Genomic DNA, 27,412 nt, shown 5'->3' with positions numbered 1-27,412 from the left:
TTCTGTTATCTTACCATATTAAAAATTGCAGCTATCCCTTTTACATCACGGGGGTTAGTGGATCTGGAAAACCCAAGCAAAAATTTTGGCTCCACTTTCCCACCAGAGAAGATGTCTGAATTTTTTTCTTTTTCTTTTATGGGGTGTTTACAGCACCTTACTGTAAAATTTGGCTTCAATATTTGGTCGTAGGCTATACCGAGGTCAACGTTAAGTAAACGTAGTAACCTTTGTGTGCGGTCTGCCGGCTCTCACGTTCCTTTCGCAAACTCAACTTTTTACTTATTTTAACTTTAAAAAAGAAATCGTATATTTACAGTATTAAAAGATAAAATATGTTGATAGCATACAGTACCATACATATATTTTATGCAGTTCTGAGTTTCTAAATTTTTTCTGTGCGGTCTGCTGGTCTTCGTGTGTCCTCTGTGACTTCTGCAAAACTCCTCCCAAATTTGCATTTAATTTCTTATGCCAACCTGCAGCATATGAAAATCTCAATGGGGAAAGTTGTGATGTGGAGAGGATAACTAGTTAATATTCGCAAAAGCTCTTAGCAAGCCTTTAAGCATTATATAAAAGCTGACTACCGATACCCTTATCGCTAATTGGTAAAATCTCCAATGTGAACCCTAAGCAAAGTGGCCCCTCCTAGCAGGTTTCCAAACTAACTGCCAAGGTTCACTTCCCTTTCCCTTTCCCGCCATCATCACGGAGCATCTCCTTTCCTGCCTCAGTTTTTTGTTGTTACAAAAAGTGCTACTAGAAATCCTTTGATATACATGGGACTCTTCTGTCCCTTTTTGACCTCATCGGGGTATATGCAGCATAGCAGTGGGATCTCTCAATTAAATGGTATGGACATTTTAGACATGTTTTTAAAAGCATACCAGTGATTCCAAATTAAATGTCCATGTTATTTTTTTAAATAAAATTTTATTGACAGCTTTTATTTTTGCCTCACCTACATTTCCTGCTGCAACTCTTCTCCTACCTACTCCCAGAGAGCCATCCTTTATAGTAAATAATTAAAAAGAAGGAAAAAAAATTTGGACCAAACTAACTACCCCCCCCAGGGGTGGGGAACCTGTGGTCTTGTGGCCCTCTAGATCCTCAAGTGCAACCCTTTGACTGAATCCAAACTTCACAGAACAAATCCCCTCAACAAAAGGATTTGTTCTGTAAAACTTGGACTCAGTCAAAAGGCTGAACCCAAGGCCATATGTGGCCTCGAGGTCACAGGTTCCCCAGCCCTGAACTACCCAATCAAGAAGGGCTAGCATTATTTGCAGTGTTCCACACCTGTGGTCCCCCACCTCTGCAAAGAAGGAGGGGATTATCTGTTCACCTCTCTTTGTTAGGGCCAGCCTTGGTCATTATAATTCCTCAGTATTCCATTTTAATTGTTTTGTTGCTTCCTTCTTGCACTTCTGTGTTCACTGTGATGGCCGGCTTCCTTCACTTGGTACCAGTTCACTCAAGAGTCTCCATGCCTCTCAACAAGTTGCTTCCCATCCCTCTGCCTCAGTTTCCTCAAATTTAAAATGGGCACAACAGCACCAATCTTCCGGGATTGTTGTGAGAGCTCAAATGAGATATTTGTAAAGCGCTTAGCCCAGTGCCTGGCACACAGTAGGCACTACATAAATGCCATTCCCTTCCCTTCCCCTCTTAAGGCATCCATCATTTCTCATGGCACAGAAGCACAGCATTACCTTCATGGAAGTTATGTAGTTTTCTGTAGCATGTATTTATTTGTACAGTGTCAATTCCTATGTGTGACAATGAAGGTCAGAGGCTTGGGGGGGTGACCAAGCTGTGCGTGGGGGAGTGGAGACTCCACTTCATGCCATGGGAGGATCCTTCGAAGGAGCTGGGGTGTTTAGCCAGGAAAAGACCAGCGAAGTCAATGGGAACAAATGTCTTTAAATGTTTGAAGGGATGTTCCTCGGAAGGGGATTAGCTTTGCTCTAGTTGGACCCCAGAGAACAGAACTGGAAGCCATGGGAGAAAACTGCAGAGACAGATTTAGAGGCCGTGGAAAGAAAAGGTTTTTCTAAATAAGAGCTGTCCCAGCATGGACGGAACCTCCTCAGGAGGTGGTGGGCTCCCCCTCCGTGGAGCTCTTTAAGCAGAGGCTGGTGGAACACCTGCTGGAGATGTTGTAGAAGGTGATTCCTAATCAATGCCTCTGGGGTCTCATTCCACCCAACTCTGAAATGCTACGTCACTAATAATGTGTGAGGCTCAAATGAGATAATATTTGTAAAGCTCAGTGTCTAGCGAGCACATAGTAGGCTTATTCCTTTCCCTTGCTTTCCCCTCACATAGGAAGGGTACCTTTAACTTGTTCAGAGAAGGCACAAATAAATGCCTGCTATGGGCTCTGAGAAGGACCTCAGGCGGAGAGGCTAGATTCCATACCGCACTGAGGGGTCATTGCACACTCTTGAGCAAGAAGAGATCTTTAAAAAAAAATCGTGTTTTAGGAAGCTCAGTCTCGCAGCGGGAGAGACAGACAGACAGCAGTGTGGTTTGTGAGGCAGAGCGCTGGACTGGCAGGCAGGATGTGTCTAATCTTGATTCTGCCATTAGCTGTGACCTTGGGCAAGTCCCGAGCTCTCAGAGGCTCAGTCTGTTCATAAGTAAAATGAGGCGGCTGCGCGAAGAGCAGATGACCGCTAAGGTCCCTACCATCTCTAGATAAGTGATCCTGGTGTATGTCTCTTCCTTCCAGCTCGTCGTTGGCTGTTCCAAGGTCTCTTCCAGCTCTGACTTTCTGTGATATTCTCGCCCATGAACCCAAACACTTTGGCTCCGAGGAAAGACTTGTGGGAGACGCTGATTTTTTTTGAGGGGGCTAGGAAACGGGGCAGGGGGGGATGGGCAAAGAAGGCTGGGTAATTCAGCCCTGAATGTCCTGAGTTGGATGCACTAGAAGAGACTGGGCAGGGTGGGGGTCGCCCGGCTGAGGAGGCTGGCAGGGCTCTTCATGGAGGAGGGGGTGGGGATGCTAGGCTGGAGGCTGGAGCGAGACGCCCACGAGGGATTGCGGCTAGCCGGCTCCTTTCCCGCACCCTCCCCGGGCAAGCGACCGGCAGACAGCCCGCTGCAGAAAGATGCCTGGGCTGGTCCAGTACTAGAGCGTCCTCTACATGCCTGGGGTGGGGTGGGGTGGGAGGCGGGGGCGAGGGCACGTGTGTTCTGCAATCAGAAGCTCCCTCTCCCTCCCTCGGCTCCCCACCCCGCGCCCGCCCCGAGGTCACGTGACCCTCCCCAAGTCACCGCCGCCACCGCTGCTGGAGAGCCGAGAAGAGCTGAGCGCAGCGGAGGGGAGCGGAGCTGTGGGGCGGCGGGGCTGGGGCTCCCGCAGTGTCAGCGGCAGGGGCAGTGACAGGGGCAGGGCCAGGGTCACGATTAGGGCCAGGGGCATTGTCGGTGCCGCAGAGTCCCAGCGGCAGTCCGTGCGGCCGCGGGGCGCCTGGAGGGCAGCGCATCCCCGGTGCCCAAGGGGCGGGGACCGCGGTGGGCAGGGATGCGGCGGCGCCGCCGGGGTCACTGAGCACCCGGGACCCTCTGTCTGCGCCGGGCCGGCCGTGGCTGCAGCCCAGGAGCCAGGAGCAGAGGGGGGAGTGGAGCCAGCATGTGGAAAGGGTAGGTCTGGAATCAATTTCCTCCCTGGACCCTTTGGCCGATTGCTAACTTTCCTTTGTGTGGGCGCTTGGTGCACTCTCTCCCTCCCCTCCGCTCCTTTCTCCTCTCTCTCTGTCTCTCCGTCTCGCTCTGTCTCTTTCCCTTATCTCTCCGGCTTCTCTCCCCGCCCCTCTCTTGTCCGGTCTCCCTTTCCTATCTTCCTCTCCCCTCTCCTCCCTTTTCCCTTCGGGAGTAGAATGGTGGGACTGAGTTGGCGATGGGGAGGAGGAAGGAAGAGAATCACAGAGCACAGAACGTCAGAGCTGGAAGGAACTTTTAGGGCTCATCTAGTAGTTTTACAGATGGGGAAACAGAGGCACAGAAAAGAAAAGTGCGTCGCTCAAGAGACCCCTTCTGAGAATTCCGGGACCCTCCAGGAAAGAGACGGAACTCTGTCCCCTGGGGCTCCCTCTATGATGCTGGCACCTACACACCCTGGTTGGCCCCCTTTCCTCAGGGCTCTTCCCAACTTTCCCTGCCTAGCTTCCTCACCTCCGCCTCTCCCCCTTCCCCAACGGCCAGAAGGATGGAGCTGCTGAGATCGAAGACAAGTCAGAAACTGGAATTTTTCATGTTCCCACATTTCAGTGCCAGCTTTTGACAAGTGTGAGATTAACATGGAAAGGTCAAAGGGCTCACTTCGCTGGTTGTAGTTTTGTGACCCTGAACTAGGCATTCCCCACGCCTTTCTGAGCTTTCATCACCTCCCTTGTAAAGTGGAAGGATTAGGACAGATGATTCCTAAAGACCCGGGATGCCAAGATCCTCTTTTGCTCTGCTGGTCTGTGTCCAGAGGACCCTTCCAGGCCCTCAAAAGTCCGGATTCAGTGAGATGGAAGGACGAGGAGGAGCGGATCCAGGTGAGAGGGAGGAAGGGCCTTAGGGACCAGATCTTTGGTGGCCCGCCCTATCCTTTGGGAGCTTACCTAGGGACTGAATACCTGGAGCCCGAGTAATGTAATGTGTAGGAAGAGGAGGAAAAAAGGATGAAAAAAGAGGTTGTGGGAAAGGGCAGGAGGAGCAGATGCTATCTGTTTTTAAAATCTGGACCTGTCATTTCAGCCTCCAGAGCTGTCAGTGTCCCCCAACAATGCATGTGAGCAAATGTTCTGCAACCTCACCGGCACTGCCCAGGGGTCCTAGGAGCTTAGGGGCTCTCCTAGGGACATATAATTCACTTTTCAGCCAAATTCAATTCACTAAATCTTTGTTAAGCATTGGTGATACAAAAAGAGGCCCAAGACAATCCCTGCCCTCAAGGAGCTTACAGTCTCCCCGGGACGACCACGTGCAGATGAAAATATACAAAGCAAGCTATGTGCAGGATAAATAAAAAATAATTGAAAGAAGGCCAGCAACAGAATTACGAGGTGTTAGTGTGGGTGTGTCAGGGCTGGGATTTCAACCCAGGTTTTCCTGGTTCCTGGTCAGTTACCCATTGACGATAAGCATCCTAGCTTATGTAGCTGCGGATAGAGTGCTGCGCCTGAGTTCAAATCTGACCTCAGACATGAGTTGTATGACCCTGGGCAAGTCACTTAACTGCTGTTTGACTCAGTTTCCTTATCTGTAAAAAGGGGATCATAATAGCACCGACCTCTCAGGATTGTTGTGCGCGTCAAAGGAGATAAGGTTTGTAAAGTGCCTGGCGCACGGCAGGACTTAGATAAATGCTCATTCCACTTCCTTCCCTTCCCACTTAAAGGTTTGCAGTTCATTCTTGCAACAAGTTCATATTGTCATCCCCATACCACAGGTGAGTAAACCGAGGCCTCCCGCATTGTTTAACGACTTGCCCAAGGTCACCCAGTAAGTGTCTGAGGCTGAATTCACGCCTGGTTCTGTTCTTTGTGCCCCTCTCCCTCCTCCCCGTTCAGATACTGAATATTCTTAAGAATGAGGATCCAAGGACATGACAGTGGTGCAGGAAGGAGAAGAACCATAGAAAAAAGGTCAGAACCCAGGGGGATCTTAGGACTCAAAATGTTAGGGATGGGAGGGTGCTGGAAGGGACCTTAGAACATGGAATGTCAGGCCTGTGGGAAGGATTTCATTTTTTAAATCGATTTTATCTTCTCATCAAGCATTTATTAGGCACCTACTGTGTGCCAGGCACTGTGCTAAGAACTGGGGATACAAAGAAAGGCATAAAGCAGTCCCTGCCTTCAAGGAGCTCGCAATTTAAGCGGGGAAGATGACTGCAACCAAGCTATATCCATCAAGAAAGATGCAGGGTCCATTGGGGGTAATCTCAGAGGAAAGGCACAGAAATGAGAGAGAACTGGGAGAGGCTTCTGTTTGCCTTCTGTCCCTCCTCATGTTTCCCACCTGAACTGAAAGAGAAAGATGAGCAAAGTCCTCATAAAAATATGTCTAGTTGAGCAAAACAAATTGTGATGTTGGCCGTGTCCACAGAAATGGTGTCTCAGTCTTTGAGTCCATCCGCTCTGGCCACTGGTGGGACCCAGCCTTCATCCTCAGGCCTCTGGAATCGTGGCTCTTTCAGAGTTGATTTTTTGTTTAATAATATTGTTATTGTGTTATTGTATTATTGTATAATTTGTTCTCTGGTTCTACTGACTTCACTCTGCATCAGTTGTCACAGGTCTGGGAAGAGATTTAGAACACAGGAAGTCAGAGCTGGGGGGACCTCAGAGCACAGAATGTAGGAAGTCAGAGTTGAGACAGACCTGAGAACATTGTAAGGATCATGAAAGATACCTGGAAAGGACCTGGGACCTGCCTCCTGGTCTTAGAAGGAAGGTTAGGAAGCACCTCCTAAAGAATGGAGTATCCCAAGGCAGGGCAGCTGGCAGCAGGTCATGGCTCTGGCCTGGGTACTTGTGTGGAGGTGTGTGTGTGTGTGTGTGTGTGTGTGTGTGTGTGTGTATGTGTGACACAGGTGGAGATATGGGCTCTGTACGGGCTCTCAGTACTCCCTTCTGAGCCTGAATAAGCTGCATTTGTGGCTGGGGCAGGGAAGGCTCCCTGACATGTGAGACAAGGTGATCCCTGCTCTGTGTTCAAAGTTGGGGGTGGGCACTAGCTCTGTAAACACTCCAGGGGCCTCTCCAGAATGGAGCCAGGCAGTCTGGAGGAGCCTCTCCCCCTCCCTTCCTGGGAACCTCACTTCCTCCATTATCTGTTCTCAGAGCATCCCTTAGGGACCATCAGAGGAAGGATGGGAAGATTTCAGAGAAGGCCAGAGGGAGACAATTTACTCACCTGGACTTTGGGACCCCCCTCATTGCACCTCCCTCCCCAATACACAGACATACATCCTGTTTTCAGCTTCGACCTGGGAGGGGCTGGCCTTCAGAAATCCAACTTTGTGACAGGGAGAGGGTAGTAAGAAAGTCCCCAAATAAAAGTGATTTCAGGTCAGAGTCCCACTTTCTGAGCCATAGGACACTTGAGAGTCGGCCCTCCTTGGCCCTGAGCAGGGGCCCAACTTCTTCTCACCTTTTCTTGGTTTAAGCCTGAATCCTATGCCTCAGATAAAGCTGCAGCCCCTCAGTCCTGCAAAGGAGGAAAGGAAAGAGGCCGCAGTGATGACTTGGTGTCATGAAGGCTTGAGTTCGGATATAACCTCAGGCACTTATTAGCTGTACGAACAGGGCAAGCCACTTAGTTTCTCTGGGCCTCAAGTAAGGTCCCTGTCTGGCTCCGAATCTAGACCCTGGAAAAAGGAAATTCAGAAACTAAGGGACTGGTGGGATCTCAGAAAAAAGGCATTTATTAAGCACCTGTTGTTGTTCAGTCACGTCTGACTCTTCATGACTCCACTTGAGGTTTCTTGACAGAAATACCAGAATAGTTTGCTTCTCCAGCTCATTTTACAGATGAAGAAACTGAGGCAAACAGGGTTAAGTGACTTGCCTAGGGTCACATAGCTAGGAAGTATATGAGGCTGCATTTGAACTCAGGTATTCCTGACTCCAGGTCTAGTGCTATGTCCACTGTGCCACCTAGCTGCCCTATTAAGCACCTACTATGTGCTTGAAGGAACTGTGGTTGACTTTGTGAATATCCTTGGGAGATCAGTCACTGAAATACAGGAAAGTACATGATATTTACAAGATAACCCAATGTTTGTGGGCCGGACCTTAAGAGGTGAGTTCAGGAAGGCTTCCTGTAGGAGGTAGCAATAAGCTGAGCCTTGGAAGAGCCAGACTTTCGGAGGGGCAGGAGAGAGGAAGAAGAGCCTTCCAGGAATGAGTGACAACCTGGGCAAAGGTGGGGAGGTGGGAGAGACTCGTCCAGGGAACAAGAAACGGACCGTTGGGCTGGAGCATAGAATGCTTGGTGGGAAATTCATCAACCTTGAAGGGGAGGAGGCTGGAGCTAGGTTGTGGAGGGCTTTGTATTTTGTCCTAGAGCCAGCAGGGCGTCCCTGAAGTTTCTCAGGCCAGGGAAAGACACGGTCAGACTGTCGATTTGGAAATGACATTTTGGCTGACTGCAAGATGAGTTTGGAGAGGGGAGAGTCAGGAGGGCCGGGAGACCAACCTCAATGCTCCTTCAGTGGAACACAGAAGAAGCAATGAGGGCCTAATGAACTGAGAGCATTTATTAATCACCTACTGGGTGCCAGCCATTGTTCTAAGAGTTGGGGCAAAAAAGGGCAAAAAACAAACAAGACCCAAGCCCACCTTTAAGGCACTCACACACCAATGGGGGCCACGTTATGAAGGGCATTGGAAGCCAGAGTTGGGGTGTGGTCTGCCCCCCCCCCGCCCCGGATTTTTAAAAAATGGCAACCCTGTCATTCTTCCCGAGTGGCAGGGGCCTGGACAGAATTGACCCTTATTGCTAGCAGATTCTTTGGCATAAGAAAGGCAGTGGAGGGGTTCCCTGCTCTGAGTAGCCCCTCACTGGGCTGAGAGGAAGCCAGATGCTTGCCTCTGGGTCTCTTGGATAAATGGGTGTGTGTGTGTGTGTGTGTGTGTGTGTGTGTGTTTCGGAGGGAGAAGGAATCAACTTAGCTTGAGAAGAAAGTGGCGGTGGTGGTGTGAACCCACCTGGAATGTGTTGAATATAGGGAGAGTGGGCAGCCATGTGCCCTGGATTCTGCAGTCTTGGATACTTGCCATCTCCTATGGTTACAGAAGAGTTGGAAGGGACCATAAGGGTCAAAACCCCCTCATTTCACAGAAGAGACTGTGGCACTAGACAAGGGAAGGGACTCGACCCAGGTGATGTAGGCAGTAAAGAGGAGAGTCTGGGTTATTAAGCATGTTGGTGCTTAGTAAAGGCTGAATGAATGAAGAGAAACCCTCTTTGATAAGTCACACAGACCACCCTCTTCCCTCTCATACCCTCTTCTCCCTCGGTTTTGGGGACACTGCTCTCCCTGGTTCTCCTCTAACCTGTCTGACCTTTCTACCTTGGGGTCTGTTGCTGGATCTTCACCTCATGTCTAGTAACCATGGGTGCTCCCCAAGGCTTTGTGCCTCTGAACCTCTTTTCTCTCTCTGTCCACTCTCACTTGATGATCCCAACAGCTCCCATAGGGTCAGTCATCATCCCCATGGAGATGATTCCTATATCCTGCCCCAACTTCCCTCCTGAGCGGCAGCTCACATCACCAGCTGCTTTTTCAGACATCTCTAACTGGATGATCCCAAGGCATCTCACTCTGAATGTGTCCAAAACAGAACTTATTCATGGTGTCCCCCCGCAAAATGTCCCCCTCCTTCCTAAATTTCCTTTTTCAGCTGAGGACACTGCCATCTTCCCAGTCACCCAGCTGTTATCCTTGGCTCCCCCTCTTCACTTCCACAGGCAATCTGTTGGCTCACACCCAAATTCAGCTTCCTTCAAATCTCAACAGAAGACCCCCACCTCAAAAAAAGCTGGTAGTGCTTTCCCTCTGAAAGTACCTCCCATTTACATTTCTATGTCTTATAGATACATATTATTCGCCTTTTGTCTCTCATTAGAATGCAATCTTCTTGAGGACAGGGACTGTGTTTTTTACTCTTTGTAAACTCTCCAGTGCTTAGCACGGTGCTTGGCACATAGTAAATGCCCAAATGACTGCCCTTTCTAGTCCCAGATCTGCCGATGATGAGCTGCTGTGATCTTGGGCAAATGAGTCTCCCTTTCTGAAGAAACTGGGCCTCAGTTTCCTCATCTGTAAAATGCTCGCATCTGAGGTCTGCTCTAAATCGAGGAGCCTGCTACCCTAATAGGGGAAAGAACAAGAGAGTAGAACAAAGGGATGAGTTTTTTAAAAAAGCATTTATTAAGCACTTAGTAGGTGCGCAGATACTGGGCTGAGTAAGCTTTGGCAGTGCAAACATGGAAGCAGACAGCCCCCTCTCTTCAAGGACCTTGTGCACTATCATGGAGAAGCCAAGCCAGAGATGTGCAAAGGGGACTCCTGCTTTGGAGGTGGGATGTCCCGGAGATCCTCCGAGAGATCTCTTCCCCTCCGACATTCTGTGATTCCTATTTTATCACCCACAGATTAGTCATAAGCTGACACAGTGCTTGGTAGGCGCTTGATAGATGTTTGTTGTTGAATGAGCTCTCCCCGTACATCTGGCTCAGTGCTAGGCGCATAGTAGGTGCCCAACAAGCTTGCTTTAGAGCATGTGCTTCTTGAAGGCAGAGACTCGTTTTATACCCATGATGCATAGCATAGCGTAGGTGCTTAATGTTTGCTGAATTGAATTGATTCTGAATGGAAGAACAGAAGACCTGAAGTCAGGACATTCAGGCCCAAGACTGTCTTTGTTATTGTCTAACTGCACGGCCCTAGGCAAAGCCCCTTTATGCCTCAGTGTCCACATCCAGTCCATGGGGAGGGTTCAATTCAGTTCGAGTCAACAAGCATTTATTAAGTGCCTGCTGTATGTGAGGACAAGGTCTCTACTCTAACCCCAACTCACATGATTGGTATGAAGGTCAAAGATGATCCGTATTTTCCCATCACCTTGGGCCGCGATGGGATCTCCCAGGAGCAGGTAGAATGCCAGGATCAGGGCACGGGAAAACTCGGTGGATCTGGGCTCTACTGCCTCCCGCCTCTGAGATGCGACAAATCCTGTCTGCTCTCTGGTCCCCGCCTGTTTTCTCCTGTATAAATGAGAGAGGCAGGTTAAATGACCTGAAAAATCCACCCCAGGTTTGATGGTCTGTGTTCTAAGGACCTTCCTAGCCCTGACATTCTGTGTTCCAAGGACCCTCCCGGCTTTGACATTCCAAGTTCTAAGGGCCCTTCAGCTCTGACGGTCTGTGTGTTCCATGCTCAGATGTCGGTCCCTCCTGGCTCTGACTTTCTGTGATTCAGTGACACTGAGGCTGTGTGTGGTTTTTTTCCTCAGGAGCCTATGGGAGCCGAGTGTCTGTCAGGCAGTACTGTGGGGGAAGGGAGCTGTGTCTACCAGGCAAATCCATTAGTAAGGGCCAGACTTGGATTTTCAGGCTGTCTGCTCTCCGTGCCTGTGGTTTCCTGAGGCTGGGCAGTTTATTAAGCTGCAGACATCCATCCCTTTTGGACCGGGAGATATCATGCCTTCTCTGGGCTCTGATTTCCATCCCCCCAGCCCCCTCAGTACTTACAGGCAGAACCCCACCTTGGACGGAGATGCCCACCGATAAGGATAGCTTACGTTTCTACAGCCCTTCACAGATGACAAAGCATCCTCCTCATTACAATGCCTGCAGGGAGTGCAAACTTCTATTCCCATTTTGCAGGTGAACATACTGAGACTCAGGAGAGGTCTTGTGACTTGGCCAGGGTCAGAGAACCTATAAGTGTGATCACCCCAGTTTTTCAGACCCCAAGTTCAGCTGTGTCTCTGCTAGAGGACTTCAGGGAGATGTTTGGAAGTGTTACCTTGCAAGTCATCCTACTGGACAGCTTGACACATGGAACCTGAGCAGGGCCGTAACTAGGACTGGGTAACTGGGACTTTGCTTCAAGGGCATCAGTTTTAGAGTGAGCAGCTGTAGTCCTGTAGCTACACAAATAAGGCAGAAGAATTACTTCAAATGGGAAGCTGCTAGTGGCTGCCTCTGCCCCCCGAGTGGGTGCCTTCCTGGCCCTCCTCCCCACTTTGATTTTAAGGCTGATTCTGTGCCCTGTGTCGTAGGCTCTAATTCGGCTCCTTGGAGCTCTGGGCTCCAGAGGTGGGGGAGTGGAGGGAAGGGACGGGTGGGCTCAGGGAGGGAGCTGTTCCGACAGGGACCCTAGACGGATGATCCACAAAGGCCGTGGTGCAGGCTTGCCCAGAGAGAGGCTGCTGCAGGAGTGAGCAGTCATAACAACGCTCCCACTTCTCCAGTGCCTCACGAAGCACTCTTCTCATGACGGCTCTGGGAGGGAGGGGATGCCAGTGTTTCTAACCCCATTTCACAGGTGAGGAAGCTGAGCCTAGGCCTTGTGCTAGGTGCCCATCAGTGGCCAACAGAGATGAGGTTCCTCTTGCCCTCGAGGGGGCACAAGGCTCAGAGCTGCCAGAGACTTAGGCCAATTCCCTGGTTTTTCATAAATGAAAAAAGTGAGACTCAGAAAGTGAATTGTCCGAGGTAATGAAGCCAGAATTTGAATCCAGGTCCTCCCACTTGAGAGGGGTCGCCTGGTACATGAGAAGTGAACAAATGAAAAGGAATGAATGAAAAAAAAACCCATTTCTTTAAGTACTGACTACATACTGAGCATCGACCTATGAAAAAGTGAGACTGTCCTTGACCTTCTCAGGGCCCACATTCTGGCTGGAGGGGCGATGGCCAGAAAGGGGGGGTTCACTTGGGGGAGCCCTTCCCGGCAGCCATGGGAGCTCATTCCCAGAATAAGAAGGGGGACACCAGCTGCGGGGGGTGGGAGGCTGGTGAGTGGAGGGTGCTGGCTCACTCACTCCCCCACCATCAGAAGGACCATCGATCCCTGCGTGATGGGTGCTCAGGCACTAAGCGATGTTGGCGGGCAGGAAGGGCAGAGATCGAAGGGGAATCAGTCCCATCACATCACCCTCCTCAGGGCAGCCTTGCAGACAGCTGGCTCTGTGCAGCTGATGGACGTAGGCAGGGATGGGCTGGCAGGAGACACACAAAGGCCTTGAGACGGCCTCCTGTCCTCTTAGAGCTCCCAAGTGGGGGTTTGCAGGCACAAGATTTAGAGCTGGACCTTAGAGGCCATTGTACGGATGAGGAAACTGAGGCTGGGAAGAGCATGTTGTATGTTTGGAGATGGGTCTTTTGATTCCCATCCCTGCTCTTTCTCTCACACCACAGAGCTCTGTGTTCAAGTGTCTCCTTCATGGGCACTGTCTTCTGTGGACACGGGCCTGGGTCCCTCTCTAGTCCCTTTCTCCTCCTGCAGGATCTTGGATTACTCTTCTCCCTCCCAGAGGAGAGGGGGATGGGCAGGCCTGGCAGTGGATATGATTGAAAGAAGATTCATAGATCTGGAGCTGAAAGGGACTCCAGAGGCCATCGGTAGTCTAATCTTGCTTTACAGCGGGGGAACTGAGGCCAGAGAAGGGGAGTGACCAAGCCAGAGTCCACAGAGCTAGTGGGATTTGAACTCAGGTCTTCCCAGGCTCCAGTCTGGAGGCCAGCCCTCCTCCTATAGCCTTTCCCTTCCCAGCAGTCTGGTGTGCTGCCCGCTGTCCCATGGCCCATGCCTAGGGCTGCCAGTCTATGACACTAGGACAGGACCGAGTTGGCTTATCACATAGCTTTAGCAAGGGCCTGGTGAGGGCAGCAACTCCAGGCCAGGGGGCCGAGGTGACCTCAGGCCAGCGAGGCACATTCCTGGGCACTGGGCCCTCAGGATAGGCTTTCCCAAGGCTTGCTCTGGGTAGGCCCACACTGAGACCCTGGACAGGCTTGTGGCTAGGAGACGAACCCAGAGGATGATTCCTAACCTCTGTTTGGTGGGTCAGGACCTGGGGACCTTCTGTTTGGCTTTCTTGAGTTTTTTTTAACAACACGGACAAGCAGAACCCAATGCTTTGGAGTTCTTTACAAAGTGGGATGGGGAGGGCTTGGGTGGGGGCAGAGTTGCAGGATCACACTTTTCCCTGGCCCAGGCACATTTCCTGAGGAAGTGAACCAACAAGGCCCTTTCCTGAATAAACTGCCTGGGGCTCTCTTAAGGCCTGGCTGGATTCTTGTCCTCCCCCCCTGCCCCCACTGGCCCCAAGACGCTGACCAAGGCCAGGGCGGGGTGGGGTGGCCCCTCCCAACATCTGGCTCACCCTGAATGACTGGCCCCCTGGTTGAACTGGCCCTTCCCAGCTCCCTCTCCAAGCCCGGGGACAGTGAGAGAGTCTGGGGCCCAGGTGGTGGGCTGGGCAGGGCAGACACGGGTGCTTGGAGTAACATTATTCTGTGTGGTCCCAGGGGCCTGAGCTCAGTCCAAAGGGTGGAAGTCAGAGCAGCAGAGTGGGCTCCGGATCAGGAAGAACTTTTAGCCATCAGTACTGTCCAGCAATGCAGCTGGCTGCCTCTGTGGGACCCCCTGTCAGAGATGCAGTGATTCCTGCCATCGGTTGGTCAGTCAATTATCAAGCAACGATCAAAGTGCCTACTATGTGCCAGACACTGTGCTAGGTCTATGGATCTTATGGATTTTGATCTGGAAAGGAATCTTAACTCCAAAATTTTATAGGAAATGGAGGAAAATCAGACCTGGGGTGTGGGGGCCGGGTGGGGAGGATGGGGTTAAGGCCCTCTGTCTCCGGAGCGAGTGTCCCTTACACCGACCCAGTCTGACTGTTGCTTTAGCTTACTGAGCATTTGGCTTTTTTTGGAGTGGGTGAGTTCAGATAAAGAAGACCCTGGAGGCTGAGCCCCGCCTTTGTAACCCCTCCTTACTGGCTTACCGAGCGTGGGACAGCTGAACCTGGCTTGGAACCCTGGCTTTTCTACTCACTACCTGTGGGACCCCTAGGAAGGTTGCTCACCCTCCTCATTTGTCAAACAGAGGAGGGGTCTCCAAGGCCCTTCCAATTTTCGATCTGGCATTCTGTCCATGGGCAAGGTGCTTGTTGAATTCTTACTAAGTGCCTGCCCCTGGTCTGGGTGGCATTGGTGTTCTGAGACTTAGTTGGAGGTGGACTTTGTCTGGGTATGGAGATGAATTTGACCTGATTGGTCTCCACCTCTCCCTCCCCCCATCCCACCCCAGACATTTGGGAGGCAGCAGGGGGTGGGGGCAAGGGTTAGGGATGCATCTGGGGCAGTGGAGCAGAGAAACCCAGGGCTGCCACATGAGGTGTTCAGCTCCTTCTTCTCCTGCTCTTATCCGCCAGTGCCACACGACACCCTGACCTTTGAAGGCCACTGATGTGGGAAGGCTGATGCCCCCTCAGCCGCTGAGAATTCAAAGCCCGCCTCTGTTGTGGGGAGGGGAGAAGGGGGGGGCGGTGGGGCTGAGTGATCTTGGGCTGGCTGGGCCTCTCAGGAATGAATGAATGAACAGGCCAGCCTCTGACCTGACCAGGCCCTGGCTCCTACAGAGAGGAGCCCAGAGAGCAGAGGACTTGGGGAGGGGAGCTAGGTGTGCTGTGGCTGCTTTGCTTGTTCATGTTGGCTGTTCCCCCTTGGCCCGGGGTCTCCCATCCCCTCTCTGTCACTAACTAACCAGCTGTGGGACTGGGATCAGCATATGTCCTTTCCCTCTGTCTTTGAGGGGCCCGGCAGTGACTTGGAAGGGCTTTGGCCCCTGACACTTTCCAGGGCTGTCCTGTTGCTAAAAGCTTCATTTCTTTAGTTTTTTTCTTAATCTGCCCTTCCTCCCCCCTCCCAACTGAACAACATCCCCAGATCCCCAGAATAAAGCCCCCATCTTGGACACTCATTAGTGTGGCTCTCTGGGCCACCCACTTTGCCCTTTTTGGGGAGGAGTCGGCCCCCTTTTCCCGGCCAGGGGCTTCAGCAGGGCTAGATCCCACTCCTTTCCCTGGCTCCTCTCCTTGGCCCCTACAACATCCCTGAACTGTCCGTGTCTGGTTTTCTTAGCCTCATCTTCCAGGGAAAGAATCTGTGGTCCATGGAAGGGGGGTGGGGAGGGGCAGACGCAGACGCAGGAGGAGTAGCTGGCCGGGACTCTTTTCCCACTGCCGTGGGGGACCTCCAGCTTGGGGCCAGTCAGACACCAGGAAGGCTGCTTGGGTGTGGGGTTGCTGGTCCTGCCCCAGAGGAGGCTGCTGGGCTTGGCCCTTCCTTTACCCCGGCACCCCCCAGAATATGCTGCCCAAAGCAGCCGTCCTTGCTTCCCTCCTTCCGGAAATCCTCTGCTGACGCCGCATATTCCGGTGGGATGACTCCCTCTCTCCCCTGCCCCCACCCGCTTCTCCATTTCCTCCCTCCCTAATCACATGCTTCATTCCTCCTGAGTGGGGTTGGCCTGTTCCTTCCCTCCCTTTCCTCTTGAGTCTGAGTTGGCGATTTCTCTGAGCCACCCCCTTCTGGGTAGCAGTATGGCTCAGTGGAGAGAGCCTAGTTTTGGAGCCAGGAGGACCCGACCTCAGATCCTGACTCTGATGCTTATTTTCTCTAGGCAAGCCGCTGAACCTCTCTGGGCCTCAGTTTCCTCATCTGTGAAATTGGGGGTGATGATGCCTGAGTCCCGGGCTTGTTGTGAGATGCTATAGCTTGAGCACTTGGTGCACGATGCCCATAGACATCCGACTGGAAGGGGCCAAAGAGGAGGAAATACAGGGTACCAATGAGAAGCTTATTCCCTTGTTCTTGTGAATTCAAGACCTTGGGCTGGGATAGAAGTCAGGAGCATTGTTTGAGTGCCTGTTGTGTGCCTGTCACTGTGCCGGGATACAGAGACAAAAGTGAGACAGCCCCTGCCCACAGGGAGCTTAGTCTGATGGGGAAGACCAACATGTGCCCAAATAAATAATAGATGCCCTAAATACCCACTGATTTTGGAAGAGAGGGCATGGACCACTGGGGATCCTGTAGAAGGTGGAGCCCGAGCTGAGTCTTGAGGGAATCCAGGGACTCCAGGAGGTAGATGTGAGGAAGGACATTCAGGGCAAGGGGAATCATGAGGGAAAAGGTGCAGAGGTGGGAAATTGGAGAAGAGAGGAAGGGAAGGTCCCAGTCTGCAGAGTCCACCTTCTCTTGGGGCAGGATACCTGCTTACAAATGTATGCATCTGATCATAGATTGTTTGGGGGGAAAGGAGAGGACCAAACAAGACCTCGGGGTACCCCTTCACCCAGGGGAAGCTGAGAAGGTACCACCAGAGCCAAAGTATGGGGGGGGGGGTGGCCTTCGGCAGGAGGAAGTTAGAATCCATTCCTGGCAGGGGGAACAGTGTAAGCGAAGGCCTGCAAGGATATAGGAGAAACCAGGGAGGAGGGTAGTGGTGTGAGATGGGCTGGACTGGGAAGGTGAGGGGCCTTGAATGCCAAGGTCAGAAGTTTACATTTGATTCAGTAGGCAATGGGGAGCCCCTGAAAGCTTGGGAGTAAGGCATGGGCAAGACAATGGAAATAGCATTTGACTTAGATTCAGGAAAGATGAGGTTTCAACATGGAAGTCCAGATGGAACTGCTGCCCTCTGTCCCTCCCTCCCACCTCCACCCCCCACGCCATACAGACAGACACATACACCCATACAGACATAAAGCATACCTCTGGTGGGAACCGCACCTAGAGCCCTAGCTCTGGACCCCTGGCCAAGTTTGGGCAGTCTTTCTTGGACTCCATTTCTTCCTCTTTATTCCATCGCCCACCTCATAGGATTTTGGAGGAAAGCTCTGTAAACCTTAAAGCCCAAAGCACAGGGCATCAGGAAGGTGGCTCAATACCTATGTGTGATGGTTCAATTACACGGGAAGAGGCTGGAGGCTGAGAATCAGGGAAGAGGAGGCCATTACAGTAGCCCAGGCAGGAGGGATCCAGGGCCAGAATGAGGGTGATTGCAACTGGGAATATTGTAAAAGGGCTGGGAGAGAGACCGGAGAGCTCGAGCCAAGCAGCCTTGGGATTGGTCTGGGCAAAGGAAAGGCTGAGCAAGAGTCAGGGTGGGAGCAGGAGAGGCTGGGAGGGAGGCCCTGCTCTCTTTGCCCAGACCCGGGAGCCCTTCATGCAGCCCTGGGCTGCGATAGGAAAACCTCGGCACCCGTCCTCCCACCTTGGGGGAGTAAGCCACCAGGGGCTCCAGGCTGATGGGCAGAGATTTGGCTGCAGACTTGTGTCATTAGGGTCCCCGTCACCCTCCCTGTGCTATGGGGGTGATGCAAGAAGAAGGTGTCAGACACTCAGGGCATAGAATTTCCAGTTAGAAAGACCTTGGAATACATCTGGGCCAGCCCTTTCATTTTACAGGTGAGGAAACTGAGACCCCGTGAGGGCCGATGACTTGTCCATGGTCACATAGCCAGTAAGTATCTGAGGCGGGGGATGAGCCTGGGCCTTCCTGTCTCCAAGTCCAAAACTCTATCCACGCACTACTCCATGCTGCCCCTGGAGAAAACTGAGGGGTGGGACTTGGCCAAGATCACACAGATGGAAACCAGCTGAGGCAAGGCTGGAATCCAGGACCTGTGGATGTCAGAGACTTCTTCCTCCCCTTCCTTTCTCTAATGTGCCCACACATCCTGTTGGCCTTCCCTCCCTCCCTGTCCCCCAGCCTGCTTGGCTCCCCTGGATTCAGAGATGGTTGTGCCCATGTGGAAAGACAGCTCAAGTTGTGATTGGGTCCAGGGTCTGAATCCCACCCGCCATTTTTCTACCTCTGTGACCTTTGCCAAGTCCCTCTTCAGGGCTTGCTATCTACTTTTAAAAAAAAATAGTAATTTTTGTTTTTACGTCACCTCTATTTCCCAGTGTATTCCCCTCAGTCTCCCCCCAGAGAGCCATCTCTTATAACAAAGAATGAAAAGCAAGAAATTAATGAATTAATGAACGAATGAATGAAAACTATGTACCAAGCACTTACTATGTGGCAAGCCCTGTATGAATGGGATAATGAAATAGTCCCTTGTTCTTGAAGAGCTCTCTCTCTAATTGGGGGAAGACCCCCAGTAGAGGAAAGCTTATTTTCAGGGCAGATAGAAAGGGCCAAAGGTCCCGAGGGCACCGGGGAGCAGAAAATAATTCAGGAAACTTAGTCAATATGTTGAAAAAGCCTGGCATTATACGCGATGTTCTGCCCTCATAGTCTCCTCTCTCTGCAAAGAATCATGGGCAGGTACTTTTTCCAGTCTCTCCTGGGGTTAAAGATGTTGATTATAAGTTTGCAACATTCAATTTCCATTGTTTTGTTGATTCCCTCCCATTTATATTGCTTTTGTCATCATGTATGTCATTTTCCTACTTCTTCCTTCATTTTGAATCAGTTGGTCCAAGTCTTCTCGTGCTTCTCTGTGCTCATCGTATTTCTTGTTTCTTACAGGACCATAATATTCCACACGCCTCTCTGTGTTCTACAGCTTGTTTAGACATGCCCCCAGTACGTCATTTTCCTGCTTCTTCCTTCATTTTGAATCAGTTGGTCCAAGTCTTCTCGTGCTTCTCTGTGCTCATCATATTTCTTGTTTCTTACAGGACCATAATATTCCATATGCCTCTCCGTGTTCTACAGCTTGTTTAGCCATTCCCCATGTATGTCATTTTCCTGCTTCTTCCTTCATTTTGAATCAGTTGGTCCAAGTCTTCTCGTGCTTCTCTGTGCTCATCATATTTCTTGTTTCTTACAGGACCATAATATTCCATATGCCTCTCCATGTTCTACAGCTTGTTTAGCCATTCCCCATGTATGTCATTTTCCTGCTTCTTCCTTCATTTTGAATCAGTTGGTCCAAGTCTTCTCATGCTTCTCTGTGCTCATCGTATTTCTTGTTTCTTACAGGACCATAATATTCCACACGCCTCTCTGTGTTCTACAGCTTGTTTAGACATGCCCCCAGTACGTCATTTTCCTGCTTCTTCCTTCATTTTGAATCAGTTGGTCCAAGTCTTCTCGTGCTTCCCTGTGCTCATCGTATTTCTTGTTTCTTACAGGACCATAATATTCCATATGCCCCTCTGTGTTCTACAGCTTGTTTAGCCATTCCCCAACTATGTCATTTTCCTGCCTCTTCCTTTATTTTGAATCAGTTGGTCCAAGTCTTCTCGTGCTTCTCTGTGCTCATCGTATTTCTTGTTTCTTACAGGACCATAATATTCCATACGCCTCTCTGTGTTCTAGCGCTTGTTTAGCCATTCCCCAATTGATAGAGTTCATCTTTATTTACTCCTACAGAAAGCATGGCTATAAATATTTTAGGTGTATGTGGGATCCACTTTTTTGTCAGTGACCTCCTTGGGGTATATGCCTAGTAGTGAAATCTCTTGAGTCTAACAGTATGGACATTTCAGCCACTTCCTTTGCATAATTCCAAGTTGCTTTCTAGAATGAACCAACTTAAAGCTTCACCAACTATGTACTAGTATGCCTCAACATGGACTATTTCTAACTTTTGCTATATTTGCCAATTTGCTGAGTGTAGGGGTTGTTTTGATTTGTATTTCTCTAATTAGTAGTGGTTCAGAGCATTCTTTCATGTGGTTGTTAATAGTTCATATCCCTTGACCACTTAGCTATTGGAGAATAGCTTTTGGTCTTATATGTTTCTGTTGGTTGTCCTAGTTATATCCTGCGTATCAGAGATGTTCAATACATTTTTTCCCCCAATTTGCCTCTTCCCTTTCTACTTGAGTTGTATTAATTTTGTTCATTCCGAACTTTTCATTTTCATGTAACCAAAATTGTCTTGTTTATCTTTTGGAATTTCCTCTAATCCTTCTTTGGTTAAGAATTCATCCCCTCTCCATTGCTGTGAAAAGTACCCGCTGTCTTCTAAATTTGCTAGGGCATGAGATTCACATTCAGAGCCCCCATCCATTTGGAGTCTGCTGTGGCATGTGGCATAAGATGTTGCTCTAACCCTGATTTCTGTCATGCTGCTCTTCAGTTTTCCTAGCAAATTTGTCCAGGAAAAAAAAATAAAAAGAGAGCGAGAGAAGAGCGTGCCTCATCCAGCTCCAAACCTATGGTTACACCAACTGCCTTCCCTTTTTTCTGTAACTCCAAATGGCTTTTGCCCAATTGTATTTTTTACTCGTTTCCCTTCTTCCCAGGTCCCCTTAAGTGCCAGGTGTCAAGAGCACTTTTTCTAAAGCTTATTCACAAGGGAAACAGTCACCCACAAAACCTGGTAGGTGGTACAGGGGAAAGACTGCTAGCCCTGAAGTCAGAAGACCTGGGTTCAAAGCCTGCCTTTGATGCTTACCACCGAGCAAGTCTCTTACCCTCTGGGAGCCTCAGTGTCTTTGTCTGTGAATGAGGGCTGCAGTAGGTGGTCACTGAGGTCCCTTCCAGCTCTGGGCTTCTGGGGCAGCCGGCTGATCATGGGATTCCAAAGTTCTGTCCAGCACAGACTGGCTGGACCTTCATCCTTAGGGCACTCCTGGTCAGCCTCACCAAGCCCCAGGTCCTCCCTGCAGGAGATATACAGCTCCTTGTGGGCAATGTGGAGAGGAGGAAGGACTCTGAGTCTAGAACCCAAGGACCTAGCTCTGCTGTTTAATTATCTGTTTAATTTAATTAGCTATGAGAGCCTCAACTAGTTCCTTCCCTTTTCTGAAACTCGAGAGACTTGATGCCCTCTCCTGGTTAGGATGTTAAAGCAAGTGGCAGCTCAGCCTCTCAGACCAGTTTTGGTCGGTTTGGGATTCAGGGGTCCCCTGGACTGAGCTCATACATTAGCTGATGGGGCCCATCTCTCGCCCAGCTGGCCAGCTTTGGTCCATCCACCCGAATTCCTGTGCAATTACTTCGCTTGGAAATGACCGAGCTGGAAGGACCTTAGAAGACCTTTGGTCCAACTCTCTCTCTTTCCCTCTCCCTCGTTCCCCTCCCTCTACCTCCTCCTTTTCCTCCTCCTCCTCTTTCTCCCTCTCTTCTCTCCCTCTCCCTCTCTTCCTCCATCTCCCTCCCCTTCTCTCTCTTCCTCCCTCTCTCCCTCCCTCCCTTCTCTCTCCTCTCTATCTCTGTCTCCCTCTCTTTAGCTTTACTTATCATTTCACTACAACCTTCTCATTTTACAGAAAAGGAAACAGTGGGAAAGGGACTCGCCCAAGGTCACACACCAGTCTGCGGGTCTAAAGCCCCCATCTCCCCCTCACTCCTGCTTTTTCCAGCATCCCACTCTGGCCTCTCTGTGCTCCAAGGAAAGGTTCTGAGGAGGGTGTGGACAGCAGGATAGGCCCGACGATTGAAGCTCTCCAGCTTGTGTCCCCAGTGTTCCCCAGAAACAGCCCCTTTCCTTGTAGGCTCCCTGGGCTGGCGTAGCTGAGTGTGCCCCCTCTTCCCCCCAGGAATCCACAGGGAGTGGCAGCCAATAGGACCGGGCAGATAATACTTGTGGGGGAAGGGTTGGTGCAGCCCTTGGCAGCCCCCTCTGGTGGGGGGAGGATTCTGGCCTCCCCCACCCTGACCCTTATCAGCAGCAACAAGAGCTGGGCCCCTGGAGTCTCCTCCCCGCCCCCCGCCCCCCTAAGGCCCTGCGTGCTCTCTCGTTCCATCCAGCCCAGCTGGAGAATGTGCGGAAGCCTGCTGGCTCACGAGCCCCGGAGCTTCTCTGGTTTCGCTGAGTGAGCAAGTCTGGTGCTGCCTCGGCACAAAAAGGCCAGGTTTCCCCAGACTGCTGGGCCTGACCTCCCCCTCCCCACTTCCTCCTCATCCCCAAGTCAGCAGGAGGAGAGAAGAGGGGATGAAGGAGGAGGCAAGGTCTGCTGGAAGGGTGGTGAATCAAATCCCACTAGGAGGCATGAATCTTTGCTGTCTTTTCCTCTCACCCCATGCCCCCAGAGAAGGAAAAGGTGCCTGTGGGCCAGGAAGCCCCCTGGGGAGTGTGAGCACAGCTGTGTAATGAGCTGGGAGCCAGGAGACCTGGTTTCAAATCCCAAGAATTCACTGTGTAACCTCAGGCAGATCACTTTAATTCTCCGAGCCTCAGTTTCCTCAGCTGTGAAAGGAAGGAGGTTGGACCTGGTGGGCTTTAAACCCTGGCTACTTGAGAACAAACCATTTCTCAGTGTAGTCCATGGCTAGTGGCTTCTAGAGAAAAGGGCATCAGTCGGGGCTTTTAAGGCAGAGAGCAGGCTTTGGCAAGGCCAGTGTGGAGGGGCGTGGATTTCCAGAGACCAGGACCTTCTGGAACTAAGCTTTAGGCTTGTAGAGATCATCTTCCTACCCTCTCATTTTACGAGGGAGGAAATTAGGCCCTGGAGAGGAAAAGGGACTTGGCCAAGGTCCTCAGGAGTTAGTGGTGGGGGCCACTCCAGGGCTTGTGATTTCCCAGGGTGGCATGCTTTCTACCTGGTTCTTCCAGCAAAGGCTGATGGGCTGCCCCTCCCTGGGCACACTGACTTCTTGCTGACTCCTGTGTTTATCCTGCAGCCAGCCCCAGGCAGAAGAAGGGGGGCCACCATCTCCTGTGACCAGCTCATGGAAAAGCTCGTCCCCCTGCAGAGGAAGGAAGGACTCCCAGCTGCTGGAGCCTCCCTGTGGGGAGGGTGGCCGAGGAGAGGAGGGCCACCCGGCCAATCCCCTGGACGTCTCCCGGCTGCGCAGCTCCTCCGTGGAGATTCGGGAGAAGGGCTCGGAGTTCCTGAAGGAAGAACTACGAAAAGCTCAGAAGGTATGAGGGAGCCTAGATGGGGGCCAGGTCCCATTGGGAGGTGCAGACACACCATCATGGGGGCGAGGGCATAGAATGCCGCGGCTGGTGACGCACGTTATGCAACAATCAAATATGTGCCAGGCGCTGTGCCCAAAACTAAGGGCTGCTGAAAGACAGTACAGCCTTGTGGAGTTTACAGTCGAAGGCACTGGTCATGTCACGGACCCCTCAGCAGTCTGGTCAAGCAAAATCGACCAGCATTTATTAAGCACCTACTATGTGTCAGGCACTGGGATACAAAGAAAGGCAAAAACAGCCCCTGCCCTCAAGGTGCTTCCATCTAAGGGAGACAACGTGCCAAGGACTAAGAACAGGATGAATTAGAGATAGCCATGGAGGCCAGTGAAGTCTTTGGACCCCTTCCTAGAGTCACATTTTTATATGCATAAAATACTCAGGATTACAGAGGAAACCAATTATATTGAAATGTAACTATCAACACTTTTTTTTTTAAAGAGTTCACAGACTCCAGGTTAAGAAATAATCTGTTAGTTGTGGGCCCCAAGCCCTGGGCACAGCTCTCCCTGCGGAAATATCATGTGTGGCCCCAGAGAGTAGGCACGAAGGCAAAAAAGTCACTGTCACAAATTGTATTAATGTGATCCAGCAGTAATGCCGAGGCCGTTAAGTGACCTAGGAGGTAGAATGCTGACCTGGGTGACAGGAAAACCTGGGCTCTTGACACTTACTAGCTGTGTGACCCTGGGCAAGTCACTTAACCCTCGCCAACCTCAGTGTTCTCATCCATAAAGTGGGACTGCTAATAGCCTCTGCCTCCCAGGGTTGTTGTGAGGATCCAGCGAGAAGATGCTGTTGCACACCTGAAGTGCCCAACCCCAGTGCTAGGCACCGCTATTGTCACCATGCCCGTGGATGGCTCAGTCCCCAGAAAGCATAGAGTCCAACCCACCCCCACACAAGAGTCTCCTCTTCCTTCTCCCGACAAGTGGTCAGTCATCTGTCCTCCGCTCGGAGCCCTCCAGAGACAGGGAGCTCACCACCTCCCAAGGCCATCTGCTCTGGGGCAGCTCTCACTGGTAGAGAATTCTTCCTTACCTCAGCGGCTGAGCAGAACCACCTGCCGGTCCCTCCTACTGAGGGCCTGGGGTCTGTCCGGGTCAGAGAATGAGTGGATCTAAAGGGGTTTCGAGGGGCTTCCTCCTAAGGCTGATTTATTGGTCCTCCCATGGTTAACCTCACCCGCCTTTGCTATAGACTGGCCAGAGGGTGTGTTGGCTCGGCCTGAGCCTCAGGGGCCCCTGGAGCCCTGTGGAAGGGCTGGTACCGCCACTTGTTCAATGGAGGGCCCATGCCTCTGGTCTTCCCAGGAGCTGAAGCTGAAGGATGAAGAGTGTGAGAGATTGTCTAAGGTCCGGGAACAGCTGGAACAGGAACTGGAGGAGCTGACGGCCAGCCTGTTTGAGGTGAGGCGGCGCCCTCTGCGGAGGCGCTAAGGCTGTGAGCAGGGCTGGGTGAGGTCTGGGGGCTCATTAGGGTCAGGATTAGAGGGCATCGTGCTGGGTACTATCCCTGCCTGGCCCCAGCCCTGCGATAGCCAAGATGCCAGATTCACGCTGTGGACGCTGGTGCCCAGAGCAGAGGCCAAATGTGATACACGTATCACTGGAAGGTGTTTTTAACAGGTTGGGGATGGGGTAGAACTTGGATATCGGTTATGAGACAGTGTGGTGTAATGGATAGAGCGGCCACTTGGGAGTCAAGAACACCTGATTCAGGTCACAGAGGGAAGTCCCTCAGATAGAACTTGGTAGAGGGTCTCTGGGTGACTGCTGGGCTATCTTTCCCTGCACAGGAAGCACACAAGATGGTGAGAGAAGCCAACACAAAGCAGGCGGCATCAGAGAAGCAGCTGATGGAGGCCCGAGGGAAGGTGAGACATCCTGGTTTCCTTACTTGCCCCTTTACCTACCCCCTAAGGAAATTCTCTCCCTGTTCCATCTATTCAGCAGGTCCCCTGGTCTTCTCCAATGCCCTTCTGTGATTGTGAGCTGGAGAAAGCCTCTTCTCCTTCGGACCTATTTCCTTATTTGTTGCATGAGGGGATAAGAGGAGAAGATCTATAAAGGCTCCTCCCTGCTCTTACCTTCTGAGTTCTCTGTTCTAAGACCCTCTCCCAGGACTCACACTCTATGTTGGCAGCTTTGGGTAGGACCGCCTTACTTCACCGTTCCCCAGCATCATCACCTTCCCAGGCAATATTTTCACTTGGTGTAATCATGGAGTGAAAACTATCCCTATTCTCCAGAACACGAAGTCCCATGTAGTTGAGAGTAAGATTTTGGAGAACCTGGTTTTGGTACCTATGTGACCTTGGCCAAGTCACTTCTCTGGGACTCACGTTTCCTCAGCTGTGATAAGGAGCTAGACTAGATGACCTCGAAGGTCCTTTCCAGTTCTGAGTCTGGGATCCTCTCTGTGGGAACTGACTGGACTCCGGGCACAAGCAAGGCGGGCATTGGGAATGGTTCCAGATTGGTGTGGACCTCTTGCTTTGGAGACACAGCCTTTCTTGATTCATCCCAGTCCCTGAGAAGAGCTTCCAAAACTCTTTAGGGGATCCCCGTGACTGGAATGACCTCTAGAGGCTGAGGGTGGGGGGAGAGTCCAAAAGTTACTGAAGTTGTCCTTGTCCCTTTAAAGTCTGTGATAGAGCTGCACTGAGGAATCCTCCCAGTGTCCAGGTGTTTGGAGGGACTGAAGGAAATCCCTGAGGGGCGAGTGCAGGAAGGTGTTTTGTTCCAGATACCCCATTTTGGAAAGGATGGTGATCAGTTGTCCAGAGGAGGGCAACCAGAATGGTGAAAGGCCATTTGTCCATTCCTCATGAGGATTAATTACAAGAACTGGGGATGTCTAGCCTGAAGAAGGGAAGAGAAGATGGGTGGCAGGGAGGGATGACAACTGTCTTCCAATATCTGAAGAGCTGGAATATGGGAGAAGAATTAGTTAGGTCTGCTTGGCCCCAGACGGAGAATCAAGAGCCACGGGTGGAATTTAGGCTTGATGTGCTAACAGGGTGGACTGTCCCAAAGTGGAAGGCACTTTTTAGGGAGGTCCCCCCTCATTGGAAGTCTTCATGAAAAGCATGGATGCACCCTTACTGGGCATGATGTAATGGGAATTCTTTTTCAGGTGTGGGTTGGCTTCAGTGGCTGCTCTTGTCTCTGACTCTTAAAATTCTGTGATTTTATGGTGGTGGAAGCATGATGGGGAATCTTCCTCTCTTCTTTGTCTTCTCCAATCTCTCCTTTTCTTAACCTCCCCAGGCCTCTGTTTCCGTATCTGTAAAATGACAAGATGGCCTTGGCGGCACCTTCCAGCTTGGTCCAAGGATGCTGAGCGTTTTCTCTGTCTTGGGGCTCTGGGCTAGGGATGCAGGCAGGCATGGCCACTGACCTTTGCCCTTCCTTTGGCCAGATCGACATGCTGCAAGCAGAGGTGACAGCCCTGAAGGCCCTGGTGATCACTTCCACCCCATCTTCGCCCAATCGGGAATTACACCCCCAGCTCCTGAGCCCGTCCAAGGCCGTCTTCCGGAAGGGACATGCTCGAAACAAGAGTACCAGCAGCACCCTGTGCCCTGCTGTCTGCCCTGCCACCAGCCACAGCATCTCCTTTGAGCCCATCGGCCACGAGTGCAAAGAGGTGGGGGCAGGAGTGGGGGTCCTGGGGGTCAGAGATTCCGCCCATCAGCCTGGGTATATGCTGCTGGCTCGGAGGGGCTCCTGAGCTCCCAGGGCTCTGGACCCACCACAGCGGGTAGAAGCCAGAGGATGGAGAGACCAAGAGACCCAGGGTCATTTAGCCATAGGCTCCTTTGCTTTTGAGCTGGAAGGGAAAGAAGTGGAATTTAGAGTCAGATAAAAGTGAGTTTGAATCCTAGCTCCCCACCTTGGGCAAGGTACTCTCTGGGTCTCAGTTTCCTTCCCTGTAAAAAGTGAAAAGCTAGAGCAGATGGCCTCCCAGCTCAGAATCTGGTTCTCTGAGCC

At 51.4% G+C, this 27,412-nt stretch overlaps 1 protein-coding gene across 2 annotated transcripts in view; it reads left to right on the top strand.

The window, feature by feature from the left end:
* The first annotated feature begins 3,309 nt into the window (after window positions 1-3,309).
* Window positions 3,310-27,412, top strand: part of RAB3IL1 (RAB3A interacting protein like 1) — a 36,673-nt gene continuing 12,570 nt past the window's right edge. Inside the window, exons 1-5 of one of the 2 annotated variants that reach the window (XM_036764753.1) lie at window positions 3,310-3,654; window positions 23,120-23,360; window positions 24,731-24,826; window positions 25,216-25,293; window positions 26,841-27,068. In XM_036764753.1, coding sequence (XP_036620648.1) covers window positions 3,644-3,654; window positions 23,120-23,360; window positions 24,731-24,826; window positions 25,216-25,293; window positions 26,841-27,068 — 654 coding nt within the window. In that variant the 5' untranslated portion in view covers window positions 3,310-3,643. The remainder of the gene's footprint in view (window positions 3,655-23,119; window positions 23,361-24,730; window positions 24,827-25,215; window positions 25,294-26,840; window positions 27,069-27,412) is intronic. The other variant, XM_036764752.1, reaches the window with a different exon arrangement.

Source organism: Trichosurus vulpecula, chromosome 6 (assembly GCF_011100635.1).
Source record: "Trichosurus vulpecula isolate mTriVul1 chromosome 6, mTriVul1.pri, whole genome shotgun sequence".
In the NCBI taxonomy this organism is placed as follows: domain Eukaryota; kingdom Metazoa; phylum Chordata; class Mammalia; order Diprotodontia; family Phalangeridae; genus Trichosurus; species Trichosurus vulpecula.
This window is presented reverse-complemented; position numbering and strand designations above follow the sequence as displayed.